General features: G+C 42.2%; 1 protein-coding gene across 4 annotated transcripts in view; it reads right to left on the bottom strand.

The window, feature by feature from the left end:
• Window positions 1-13,664, bottom strand: part of LOC138203184 (receptor-type tyrosine-protein phosphatase mu-like) — a 159,714-nt gene that overhangs the window by 77,655 nt on the left and 68,395 nt on the right. For all 4 annotated transcript variants that reach the window (XM_069157890.1, XM_069157889.1, XM_069157891.1 and 1 more), the window contains exon 8: window positions 748-1,056. In XM_069157890.1, coding sequence (XP_069013991.1) covers window positions 748-1,056 — 309 coding nt within the window. The remainder of the gene's footprint in view (window positions 1-747; window positions 1,057-13,664) is intronic.

The raw sequence follows: 13,664 nt of genomic DNA, 5'->3' as shown, positions 1-13,664 counted from the left end.
TAACATCCATAATTGGTTTCATTGTGATCAGATATATATTATATATCACATATGAAAATCCTTAACAAGTTAGTTTAAGAATTTGTATAAACTGGTTCAAAACTTAAGACCAATTTTAATTTGGTATGCTTACAACTACAATAGTTTAAAGGTCCCATATTATACTCATTGGAAATTCAGATTCCCATTTCTTTTTGTATTTTAAGGCAGGTCTTGGTATACATACTGTGAAAGTATTAGAACGCTCTTTCCACAGAGAAATGCATAAAGCCATCCTGAACTGTGCTGATTGGATGAGCCATTTGGATTGCAGCAAGTTTGTGATGTCACAAACTCGCACTCATGTCATGTGTCAGGCGTCAGTACGGCCTACTTTACAAACTTTATGTGGAAGACAACACCGAATGGTCATGCTATCGCAGAGCTAGTGAGCTACAAGACTGAAGCAAACCTATGATTGGCCTGGGCTTACGTCATTTAGAAAATAGTCAGCCAATCAGAAGAAAGGGTTATTCTTATCATTGCACCTCATAGATACAGACACAAATCAACCTGTTCTTGGTAGAGCTCTGGAGAGAAGTATAGAGAGGAGATGTAAATCTCTACCGAGATAGTTTTTGGTATATGAAACAACAAAAATATATTCTAATGGCTATCAAGACTGGAAATAAAACACCTGAAAAGTGCAAAACATGGGTCCTTTAATATTGCTTATATCTACAGCAACAACAGTGCAGTGTCACTTACCATCCTCATCAGTCTGAACCTCCAGCTCGGTGCTCTCCTTGACACCCTCCAGGTTGTGCAGCACCAGCTTGACACTGAGGTTGGTGAAGGGCGTCAAGTTGTGGATGGTGTGCTGAGGGTCGCGGCTCTGCGTGTCATAACACACCTCCTCTCGGGTCTCCTCCTTGCCAGCCACTCTGGAGCGGTACTGGACGGTGAGGTTGTAGCTGTGGCAGCGGGTCACGTTGTAGCCCAGCGGCTCCCAGCGTATCGTCACCTGCTTGGACTGGATGTCCACCACCTCCAGTCGTCGCGGGCCGTGCATGGGCTCTGTCGAAATGGGCAGAGAGAGGAGGTGTCAGCATACATCAAGATAATCAATTAGGCCATATGAAATGGCGGGTAGTGAGAGATAGTTTCAGTAAAATCAAGGAAATTACTGAGGTCTATGCCAGGGCACAGAGAAGAATGTTATTTTGGGTCGAAGAACATCTAGTACCGGATTTTTCATAACACTCGAGACCCAGTCAGTACTTTTCTTCATAGTGAAATACTATTTCTTCTGTTTGTAGTTCATATTTCCTGAAAATATTTTAAAATTTCAAAGCCACAGCCTGATACTGGGGCGTTTCCAAATCCAATCACCGTTGTTAACTTGGTCTCACAGCAGCTGCACACACCAAGCCACCACGGGTCTGTTGGTGGGAACCCTCAGCGGGAGGTGTATCATCCCTTCAGAGCGTTCCTCTGCTCCCTCTGCCTTGTCCTCTGCCTTTTTCCACTCCCTTTTTCCATCTCGCCCAGTGGCGGTCAGCTATTAGCGCCACACTGATACAGAGTCAGCCGGCCTGTCAATCCAGGCAGGACACAACCCCCACTGCCATCCTATCACCTCTAATCACATACACCGTGTCTCGCTTTGCCTTTTCTCTTCGACTTTCTCCATTTTCTCTCTTTCTCCCTCTATCTCTTCTTTTTTTCCTCCAGTCGCCTTCTCTATTTCCCGTTTTCTGTCCATCTCTTTTTCTGTGACTCCCCCTTTTCTATTTCTCTCCCTCTCTTTCTCCTCATTCTGCCTTTCCCCATCTATTTCCCCCCCTCTTGCTCTCTCTCTCTCTCTCTCCTTTCCTACGGGAGGAAAGCAACCCAAGCACAAGGTAATGGGATCAATTTCCATTCCAGGTTAAATTCGCAGTCCATTTCTCTGGAACTTAACACTTTACCACCTATTAGGAAGAGCCAGGGCTCAATTTCCCCGTTCCCCAGGAGACACAGTCCAGCAATTCAGAGGCAGCCATGGCAGCCATGTTTAACATTCTGAAGGTGCATTGGGGGGGGAGACTGGACTGGAGCGCCAGCATGCTGTGCATTTCTACAGGATGCGCAAAGGACATAACAAACAAGCAGCAATCTGCAAACAACATCTCAGAATATGACTCCTCTACACGTTTCTTCTTGTGAAGTACCTGGATACCGACTGGCATAATGTCCAGCTGATCTTTTTTTTTTTTCTTCTCAAATCGAAAATCCTTCCAAATGAATTTACAGGAATATGATATTAGGTTTTATGTAGTGCGAGAGAAAATCTACAAGACACAATGAATCGTTTCAGAAAATTAGGTCATGACATACGATATGATAGAAGCTTGTACGAGTGAGAAAGGATGGTGCAAAAAGACAAAGAGCTCCTCGGCAAATGAAAGATTGAACACTTGTAGATCTCACAAGGTGAAACAACGGATGTGAGCTCTCCTGCACTTCCAGAGCGCAGATGAAATAGCATTAGAAGTGCCCGAAGGAGGTAGAGGAAGAAGCTGTTGATGACATATTGGGGAAGGGATCTCAGCACAGCATACAAAAAGAGCTACACATGATAAAGTAATGTCTGGAAAACAGAAGAAAACTCCACTTCTAAAATGAAAACAATGGCAATTAGCTTATGTTCGAGGTTTCATCTCTGTAGGTCTACAAAAGAATTGACTGATCATGTAAGTCTATTAGCTTTAATCACAATTAAAAGAATAACCCAAGAAAATATGATGCAGTGTATAAAAGTTATTAATATTCTTTGAGAAACATTCCTGCAATGCTGTGCTGGAGTGCTCCTTTGAATTTAAAAAGGTCACCTTTGAAAAAGGGTCTCTTAGCAGGACTGACCTCCAGTGATGAATGTAATGTTAAAATTTTAAAGAAATGTTAAATCTTTGGCAGAGAGTGTGTTGCAAGACATCTGCCTTGAAAAAGAAATCAGCTGTGGAGTGAAATATTCATAATAAAAACTCTAACAGCCAATAAGTGAACCGGCTCAACACTGCTAACAAACAATGTGGATAAAAGTCATTATTTAAAAGCCGGTTTGTCATTTTAAACAAATGTAAACACACCTCAAAAAAAAGAATTTAACACAGGAGTGGTAAGAATTGGCATAGGAAAAAACTGGCTTCCTCAAATCAATGTTGGGAGAGCCATCCAGAAAATAGAAGTTTAAACCCTTTTATTTGCGGAACTATCTGTTGGCCGCACTCAGTAGGCAACGGTTACACTAAAAGCACAGAGAATTGCAGGGTGGCCAGGCACAGAAATCAAATTAAACCAGATGCTCTCAAAGTGACAAATGCACCAAAGTGTGAATCTCAAGCAGACGTGCACGAGGGGCTGAGAGCGAGTCTCATTTCTGGAGCGTTCAAGGAGAATGTCACACTCCCATCTTTGTGGAACATCATAGATAATGTCCGCTGCACCCTAATTCTGGCCAATGGAAAGATGCCAGAACGGGAAGCAATTGTGGAAAATATAATCGTGTGGAGAAATAGCACGTGGAGTAAAGAAGGAGAAAAATGGAAAAAGGGGAAGCAATTATCCATTTGTAGATACATTTACATTTGTCTTTTTTTGTTGGCGGGGGAGATGTTTTCTTTTTTATCCTGAATACACATGTAGTTGTGAAGGTGCATAGAGAAATACAGGCCATTTAGCAAGTAGCTCTTCTGATTATTCTACAGCCCTCTGCCTGCAGTTTTGTAGAGAAAAGGCTAATTGTTTGTTGCCCCCCCCTTTGGCTCCCTGTAGTGCAAATGCCAGCTGTCTGAGGGAGGCAATAAAAATGTGAGGATCTGTGGCGGACGTCCAATCACAACTTGTAACCCGTGACTCAGGATGACATCATCTGTTTTGCACGAACAACAAGGTGCCTCGTCCCTTTTAGAGCACGGCCGTGTAATCAGAATCAGCTTTATTGGCCAGGTATGTTTACAAGTACAAGGAATTTGAAATTTGTAACTCGCCCTCTCGATGTACAAACGCAAAAACAGACATGAATGGGCATATACATACGCTGTATGCACCTAAACAATGGTGCAACTGCACCTGGCGCAAATGGTGATGATGCAAATGAGTGTCGTGCAAATGGTACAGCGTTATTGCTGACTCTGGATGTGTACAAGTCCTGAACGGAGGGCAGGTTGGCACCAACGATTTTCTCTGCAGTCCTGACTGTCCGTTGTAGTCTGCTCCTGTCTTGTTTGACGGCCGATCCAAACCAGACGCTGATGGAAGTGCAATAGGCCCATCGGCCCATGAATGACAACTGATGAGATGAGCCTATTACCCCAGTCTGCTGCGACTGCTATTTTACTTTTATTGACCGAGCAGTAAGAGGCTCAGTATCAAAATCACGAGCAAAAAAAAAACACAACAAGGAATAACAGGGCCATCTCAGGAAATCCATAAAAAAAAAAAAAAAAAAAAAAAAAAATTGTAACAGTTCTCTCAAGCTATCACAGGCTGAGGGCGACAGTGGGGTGAAAGTACTGAAAATATGACTCTAATATCTCTCCAGTATGGCACATATTTCTAGTGGAATAGAGTTGTAATAATGGCGATGAAAGCATCCCTCGGAGCAGGAAATTACCGAGGTCTATCTTATGCCAGGGCACACCGAACGAGCTCCAGTGAGAGCCAGATTGGTATTCCAAGCGGTGGACAAATTATCACCTGCCCCACACTTGACGGTGTAATTGAATAATTTGAATTTGACATTTACATAGGACTATTAGTGATTTTTTTTTTGTCATTACAGTGTGACATTTAAATAATGTTTTTAGAAATTATCAGCACATTATTGCCTCTCGCTAATTTGAACGGGCCCCCGCGTACATGTGACTGCAGCTGAGGCGATAACGTGATTTCACCAAAACATGATACAAAAACAACAAATATCCGCATGTCGCAACTGCCTGTCCTAGAGGGGGCCTCAAATGGTGCACTTAGCCCCCGGGTAGAGCAAGACATTAGTCCTGGATGAAAGGAAACAAATTGGGCATGTCTGGAGCACAGCCACTTTACTGCGAGACAAGTGTGTGTGTGTGTGTGTGTGTGTGTGTGTGTGTGTGTGTGTGTGTGTGTGTGTGTGCGTGTGTGTGTGTGTGCGTGTGTGCGTGTGTGTGTGTGTGCGTGTGTGTGTGTGTGCGTGTGTGTGTGTGTGCGTGTGTGTGAGGAGGGGGTGGTGGGGAGGCAATGTGTGTTTTCTGGTGTGTTTACGGTCTTACGGGAGTACAAAAAAAGACTTTCCATACACGTGCACAGTGGCACACGTCTGGTTTCTCAGCATCTTTTTTTTCTGGCGATATGTACAAAAGAACGATTTACTTATCAGATCTTCCCTCAGGCTCCGCGGCGAACGGAGTCATTCGGAAAGCCGAGATCTTTATCAGATCCGCATCGATTAAGAGCACAGAAATGCCTGGTGCTGGCATAGACTTCCATCTCCCTGCTCAGCAAACAGACCCAGGAAGGATGGGTGGGAGGGGTCGGGGGAGGTGCGGGTGTGCAGTGAGGAGAAAAGACTACTTCCCCCAATGATTAGAAACCTCCTGCAAAGTCAATGTAGCTCCTGAAGCCTGGTCGCTATCTCATCGGGATGAAAGGACGCTCAGATTGTAGGAGCGCTTGTTGTCTGCAGATGAAATGACTCGGCTTGATCGTAAGACGCTCGGATTTCCCGCCACACAATGTCACGCGCTCAGGCGCCGAAGACGGCACCAAAACAACACGGCGACGGCGAAGATTAAACCCTGGTTGGAAGGATGTTGTCATGTAAAACACTCCATTCTCTGCCTGTTTTTTTTTCCCCGCTGTCACTTATCTTCTCCATTGCTGTGTGTGTTATTCACTCCGTTGTGTTTGAGCATGGGCGGGCTGGGAGCACCGCACATTTGTTTGCCTCTTTTTATTACATCTCAGCAACAGCACTGCGACCATTGAGGTAATGACATGGGTTTTACACTTAGGAAATCATTTTCATATCCCACAGAAGCGAGCCCGTAATGATAGCTTTTGATAACCGACAATCAAAGCTCCATCACCCTCCTAGAGTGCTCCTCTGTGCAATCCTCTGGAGGAAGCGAAAGAGCGGCGGGGTTAAGAGGGGGAGATGGAGGGAGTCAACGTGTCAGTGGATGGGTGGGTGACTGGAGAACGAAAGCCAAGACGGAGGAGGGAGGAGTGTGGAAATGCCAAGGTTTTCCGTTGCCATCAAATGCAACAAGTCAAACGAGGCCTTGGGGTTGACGCGTATACACATGTTATAATTGATAGCACTTTAAAGGCACTGTACATGGACCTCTTTGTGTTCCAACATTACCCTCTACACCCATTACAAAGTCAGAGACAAATGCTCATGCTCAGAGCACACACACACACACACACACGCACACACACACTTCGCCCATACACCTTGGAGGCGTGGATAATCACAAGGATTTATTGAATGGTGGTGGTCGCTCCTCAGTCTATCAAGTCCTTCTTTATAGGCCTGGTGATAAATGAGACTGCCATGATGGGTGAGGATGAGGGGCCCCACAATGCTCTGGATCAAATTGAAACCACCGAATGAGCCCCGGCGCCGGACCGGGCCGGGCTGCCACCTTGTCTGATGAAACCCCTGAAGCTGTAGGGGTGGAGATCAATGAGCGGACGGCTTCCTTCTCACAGCACCGAATATAAAGGGAGTGAAAGTACTCCACCAGCGCCGATGATGAATGACAAGATTCAAGACTGTCAAGTCATTCGAAGTCAGTGCTTTTCTTTGTTCGTATACAACTATGCTACTGTATGCTGCTCTAAAAATGACAAGAAGCTCAACTGTCTGAAGAAAGAAACCAAGGAAAAAAAATCTGTCTGTGTGCTCATTATTTTTGTGAGGAATTGTAAGGCTAAACCTAAACCCTACAATATTTAAGATTCTGGTTCTGCTTGATTGATGACATGTTGTCCAACCACAACAGAAAGCTTTTTCACACCCGTTCTTCACCGTCTGAAACCCAGAGGATGATGAAGTTGCGATAATCATGTGACTTTGGTGCATATTTGCTAACCTTCTTTCCTGGAAGGCATTCACAGTGTCGCACTTGGTTTTTCATATCAAAAGAACCAGAAATAATTGAGTAAACAATAATAAAAAAAAAAAAAGAGCTCGAGAGAGAGAGAGAGAGAAGTTCAAAGCTCCTTTAACACCTCCGCACAACGACGCCAGTTTTTACGGTTTCCAAAGCTATTCAACCATCTGACAAACACTTCTGAAGAGTTTATCCTTGTAAAAATGATTTTTGCTATTTCTGCGTTGACCCATTTTTTAGAATTCCTCAAGGTTAACTTTTTTGGAAAATCTAAACTATACTAATAAAACATCATGCTGTATTAGCTGACAACGGATGTACAGAAAAACAATCGACAAGATAATTTTTTGGGTAAATTAATCAGTTTTAAATGTACACTAATAATCAATGGAGATAGGGAAAATGTTTTACTAGAAAGAGAATGCATCTACCGGTATATACATATATAATGTCTATTTGCATGGAATCATAAATTTCATGAATTAATAATGGTTACTTACTGCCATCATGCTTTGCAACATAATGAACAGGGCAGTAGTTTAAAGCCCACTATAGCTAAAAGGGTCTCTACAGTCTATTCATCATGACAGTAGCATTTAGCCAGGTGGAGATGAACGAGTACAGTTGTGAAGCACTTAATGTGATAACCCTAAAGACATTTCGACAAGAAGCAAATAAACTTGTTCCACTTTGCTTCAGCTATTCAGCACCTACAGCTCATAAAAACTTCTACTCTTGATTGAAGGAGGAAGACTTCTATTTGACGAATGGAAACGGAAGATATATATATATATGTATAGATAGATAGATAGCTATAGATAGATATAGATAAAGATATAATATAATATAACATAATATAATGGTATAAAATTTCAATATATATAGCCCCTTTCTGATTTCGAAAGATTTAGAAGATTAAAAGAACAAAACTAGCAAGTGCGCCTCGGGGGCAGAAGGTGAAGGAAGTCCAGCGACCAGATGAAAACAAATGGACAGACAGTTGATGGAAGAGCTGAGACAGCGGAGGAGGAACTGGTTAAATCAATCTTTCATTTTGTTTCCACCAATATGCTGTGCAGTGATTGGGGTCAGAGTGACAGGTGGAATGACCCCCCTCCCTCCCTCCTCCTCCTCCTCCTCCTCCGTCTGTCTGGCTTAACATGCCCACACATCCATCTTTACTCTCAGGCCAGGCTTTGTCTTCCGTGTTCAGGTTCCTGGGGAAAATAGCGGTGGTTAAGACTTACAAATGGGACTAAACACAAGCCCTCATTTACCGACACAGTCTCTACAGGAGCAGTGGGAGGCTACCGAGGTGATTCTTCAACTTCAACACTTCCCAGATGGCCCGTACATCCGTCGTCATTTGTCGCCAAAAAAAACCTGCACATGTCGCGCTCAACTCTGGGTGTTACCCACAGTGTAAATCAAAGTGAAATGCTTGACTTTGCGAAATGCCTGTCGCGTTTTCTGAGCCACCTACTTAGGAGATATATGAGATTCAACATCTAGCTATGCAGGCAGGGGAATACAGGGGATAAATCGCAGCCTTCCTGACATGCATGTCCTTTAGTTTAGGAGGAGACGCTGAACTGTTCTTGAGTTAAGAGTTATACAACCAGACTGAATGAGTGCTTGTTGGACGCCTAGGAAGGGGGAAAGGGGCATCTATAATTCAGCAAAAGGATGGAGAAAATCTGTGACAGAAATTACAGCAGATAGACCATGAATAATTAAACACGGAGAATAGAAACATTTAAAGACCTTGAGAGGCGTTTCAGTTCAAATTTAAAAACAGCAGAAAAAAAAAGGATCTCGCCAAGCCTGACTAAACTACTGCTGTTTATCGTTCTCTTGAGGCTTACGAGTGGAGGTTACAAACAAATTCAATGATAATTGTTTATGAGCTGAAGAAGCAGCTCCAGAGCAGAAAAGGGACTAAGTTTATGAGGATGTCACCAGAGTATCATTTGCGCACATCTGCTCTGAGACTCTCAGTTCCTTCCTGTTTGGGGAATAGATGGAGTGATGGAGGTAAGAGAAATAATAATAATGAAACAGCTATAAATGCAGAGACTCTCACAATCCCTTTCCTTTCCAATAGCAGTTGTTTGAAGACGTGTCCTTGAGAGGAACACAATTTGCCTTTTGCGGAACCAATATCATAGAACACAATTCACCATTCTCCTTCCAACTGCCTGTGATAAAAAGACTTTTATTGTGGTCCTCCTATAACCTTCCTGCACACCACAAACTCAATCTACCCTGTTTTCTCTGACAAAAGAGCACACATTCAAGAGGCCTCAAACCAAGGCTTTTCATCCACCTTCCCATAAACAACATATAAACCCTATAGGTCACATGACTCGCAGCTATTGTGGGTGACAAACCAGACCAGTGTTATCTGAGATGGTGAGGTGAAGTGGTTTTCTATTCATGGCTCAAGGCAACAATGGTGTTAATTAGACACATTCCTTGCAAACAATTTCCTTTCCTTTGAGCGACAGGGGTTAGATTTAGCTGAAGCAATCTGCCCTGTAAAACTGCACGGAGCTGTGGAAGGAAACAAGGCGGAGATCACTAGCAAACCAAGCATCACTAAGTCCAACAGCCTCCTTCGTTGAGTCCAAATAAAAGAAAAGAAGTCTGCTGGACACCGAAAAACAAACCGATGGTTTCTGTCCGTCAGGACAATATATTTTCCCGCCATAACTGTGTGCTTTTACCCCGGGTGCTCTGATTTCTTCCCACAGTCCAAAGACATGCGTGTTAGGTTATTTGGCGATTCTAAAATGGCAGTAAGTGTAAATATGCCCTGTGATGGACTGGCAAACAAATGTACCCTGCCTTTAACCAAAGTCAGGTGGGATAGGTCCCAGTCCCCCTCTGACCCTTTAAAGCTGGTAACCCCCCTAAATGTTGGAAACCCTTGAATGTTGCAGTGTCCGAAACTACACGCGTAGCACTTGGACACCTTCATTTTGCCAAAGTAGCTCTCAGAGGCAAAAAGGTTGGAGACCCTCGCTGTAGAGGATAACGCGGGTAGAGATAATGGATGGATGGATGTCAACCACTGAATAACAACCTCAGTAAATTCTTTGTTCATGTATACTTTATGTATAGCTGCTTAATACTGGAGTGCCTCAGTTGTTAAATAAATTTATAGGCATTAACTTGTAATTCAACTGTTTCTGTCCTGTTGTGAGGATTGTTGCGGTTTGAGGAAATTCCCTCTCGAGATATTGCGTTCACAAGAATGGGATACAGGTACGATCAAAGTGACCTGGAATTTAGTTCTTTTGCCCCCCCCCCCCCAAAAAAAAAAAAAAAAAAAGATCTGACCAGTTCCTCCTTGGGAGCATGTTAATATTTGTGCAGAGTTTGAAGAACTTCCCTCAAAGCGTTCTCGAGAAAAGGCCTGAAAAAACTGAAAAACACAATGCCTCCTACCAAGATTGTCACCTGCATGCCGGAATATAAAATAGCAGTTATAGCTGACATATCTTCAGTCTCATTTTGTTTAAAAAAATGTAAAGGTTTTCTTGGACAAGAATTGGCAAGGCAGAATATACTGACTCAGTTAAGTATGACTGGAAATAATCTAAGCTCACAGAGCTAACGTGATTACAGCCAACAACAGCACCCCCTACATTGAAAACTACACACATTTTTAGGAAATGTGTGTTGTTACCCAGTATTTCTGTCCTTGGACTTACTGACAGCTATGCAGCATCCCTCTATTTCTTAAATTTTTTTTTTAAACGTGCATTTTCAGAGAATATACAAGGACTTAAGTAGTTCTTCTTGAAAGAAAGGTCACGCACACCTTTGCTATTACCACATCTGGACATCAGTAAACTCTGACCTGTGAATTTGCTTCAATTGGCAAGAAGTTGCACCAAATCGAAAAAAACTAGTTGAATGCTTGACGACACTTATCATAACTGCCGAGACCTAACTGCCCTCAGGCCAGGTCATTAAATGTTCTTGTCTATCAGAATGAATGGTTTCTTGACATATTAACTATACACTGAAAAAAAAGGGGCTTTTTATACTGTGGATTGCACTTTTCAAAGCCCTCTTTGGCAGCTGAACAATTGTAGAAAAAAAAAAGAGGAATAACATTAACATAAATCCGTTTTACCATTACTCATTACTTTGTCAGGATTAAAAGAGAGGATGGTGAAAGAAAAGTTAGATTTTTCGTGTTGTGGAACCAACACGCGGTTAACTGTACAAGCAAGAGCTTGTGTGCGATTCACAAGCTTTTCAAGGTCGAGGCAGCGGTGGTATTCTTTAGATATGATTTTTCTGTGTATAATACAGATATTCAGAGGTTCACTTTCATAATCTAATTCAGGCATCTCATTCAAACAAGAATCATTTGTTCGCGAAACACTGCTCCAACGCTAGTTACTAGCAAAATGTATTTTCTATGAAATACTTTGTCCAGAAGAATCCCTTAATGAAGAACTCAAACTATGGTGAATATTCCACACAAAGTTGCATTCCCTAACCATTGTTGACTGCTAACCCTTAGCACGAGTGGGTCTGTTAATATTTATATCGAGTACAGACACTACAGCTTCTGTTCATTGTATATATTTAAAAAGTAAAGGGATTCACATGCTAAAAACTAACTTTCTTCTGACTTGTCTACAGGAAGAGCCGAATTTTCTTACCAAGCACCACCTTTTATTTAATTTTAAGGGACTTTTTTTTTAGTAATAAAACTTAATACAGAAAGATTTTACCAAGCAGGAGGTAGCGTCTAAGCGAAGACAGTGGCGAGCTGAATTGGAAATGTTGTCATTTTCAGAGAAAATTTGTACTTAAACTGAAAAGTCCTTGCTCTAATTTTTTTAATTTTTTTATTTAAAGCTTCTGACGCACATTCAAACAGAGAAACAAACTCCAAGCATTTGTAAGACCACTGTAAATGTAAATGTATAAATCTACAAGTTTACAGGACCTCTTGTGCATCTTGTTCCTTTAAATTTATGCATGCAAGCTTGAAATGTTATTTTCTTCCCCCTTGGCATTTTAGAAAGCCGCTTTTTACTCAATGTATATGACATGTTTATTTCGTATACGACCAGCTTCACTGAGTGTGGATGCCCGAGTACCTATAGGCTCAAGTGTTTTCATTTTTACATGCAATAATAATCTTTTTCTTCACCCTGTGTATATAGCTTGTGGGTATGTGTATTTTTTTCACAGGTCTTTATTTTCAAAAATCTTTTACTTGACAGGACACCACTGGCCCTGCAAATGTATGAATGGACAGATTTATCATTAAGTTGAGTTTAATAAACACTTGTTAAAACAAAGCTAAATTTTCAAAAAAAACACAACAGCATGGATTACTTTTGTACAATTAGTGTCAAACCTTAAATATGACATCAAGAGAAGCGAAATAAACACGATTTTCTGAAATGTACGTTCACACTTTTCCCTCAATTTGTTATTGTACTTGGAAAATAAAGCAATTCTACCACTACCACCCTTTTCATGTTGCCAGACTGGCACCATTTTCCATTTGCATTATAACAGACATGGTCTTTCACAAATTAACCAGGAGGCAAAATGCAAATAACCAACCTTGGTGTGGGTGAGCAGAATTATGCAGCTCCTCCCCACTCTCCACTAGTACAAATGAATGTTTAAGCGAGGGCTGATCCCTGATTAACGCAGATTCCCCTGTGTTTAATAGCACTCAGTGCAACAGAATGGCAAAGTAAAAACAAACAGATGAGACTACTCCCACGTGGTACCAGAGCGCAGATGGAGAGAACTTATAGATGGAGATGTGGAGTTGGCAGAGCCGGGAGTCTGAGCAGGTGTTTGGACCCAGCATGGACATCGTGTACTGCCATTTTTAAAGCGCCCGAGAGCCAGCGGGACAGCGGAGGCCACAGGGTGGAGATGAGACACACAGGACAGACTGTGACAGACTGTTCCTCCACCATGGTGATGAGTATGAAATTATATCTGCTGTATCCTGACAAATACTGTTTGGAAAAACTTGCAACGAGGAGACTTTATTATATTACACGAGAAGGTGGGCTCACGGATCTCCAATAATCACGTTAAAGAACACCTTCTCGTGTAATATTGCGATTATACAACAAGTTACCAACTAAATCAAATATGTAATCAAAATGTGTTAATATTGTGGGCCAATTCACTCTCACAACATGTTTCCATGGCAATACATGGGATATGACTAAGAACGGGAAAACAATCAGTCACGTCAGTAGACTTTTCTGTAACTTATCTACTGTTTACTACTCCAGCAAGAAGGCCGACCCTTAGTAACAGACGGCTTCTAGTCCCTTTTATTGCTTTTTAGACATAGTTTCCCAAACTGAATAGATACATCACACAGAAACACAAAACTGGTTAGTTAGCTCAGCCTTGTTGTAACCAAGATATTTGCTGAAAACGCCATCCATGGGACCCCATATTTTTAAGATAGGAGCCCCATGTGACCCACTCACCAGACTGATCAAGTTATGTTGTTGTATAACCTGGTTCAATCTC

This window comes from Embiotoca jacksoni, unplaced genomic scaffold (genome assembly GCF_022577435.1).
Source record: "Embiotoca jacksoni isolate LCO1_2020_lvr unplaced genomic scaffold, fEmbJac1.0.p SCAF_22, whole genome shotgun sequence".
NCBI classification, from domain to species: domain Eukaryota; kingdom Metazoa; phylum Chordata; class Actinopteri; family Embiotocidae; genus Embiotoca; species Embiotoca jacksoni.
This window is presented reverse-complemented; position numbering and strand designations above follow the sequence as displayed.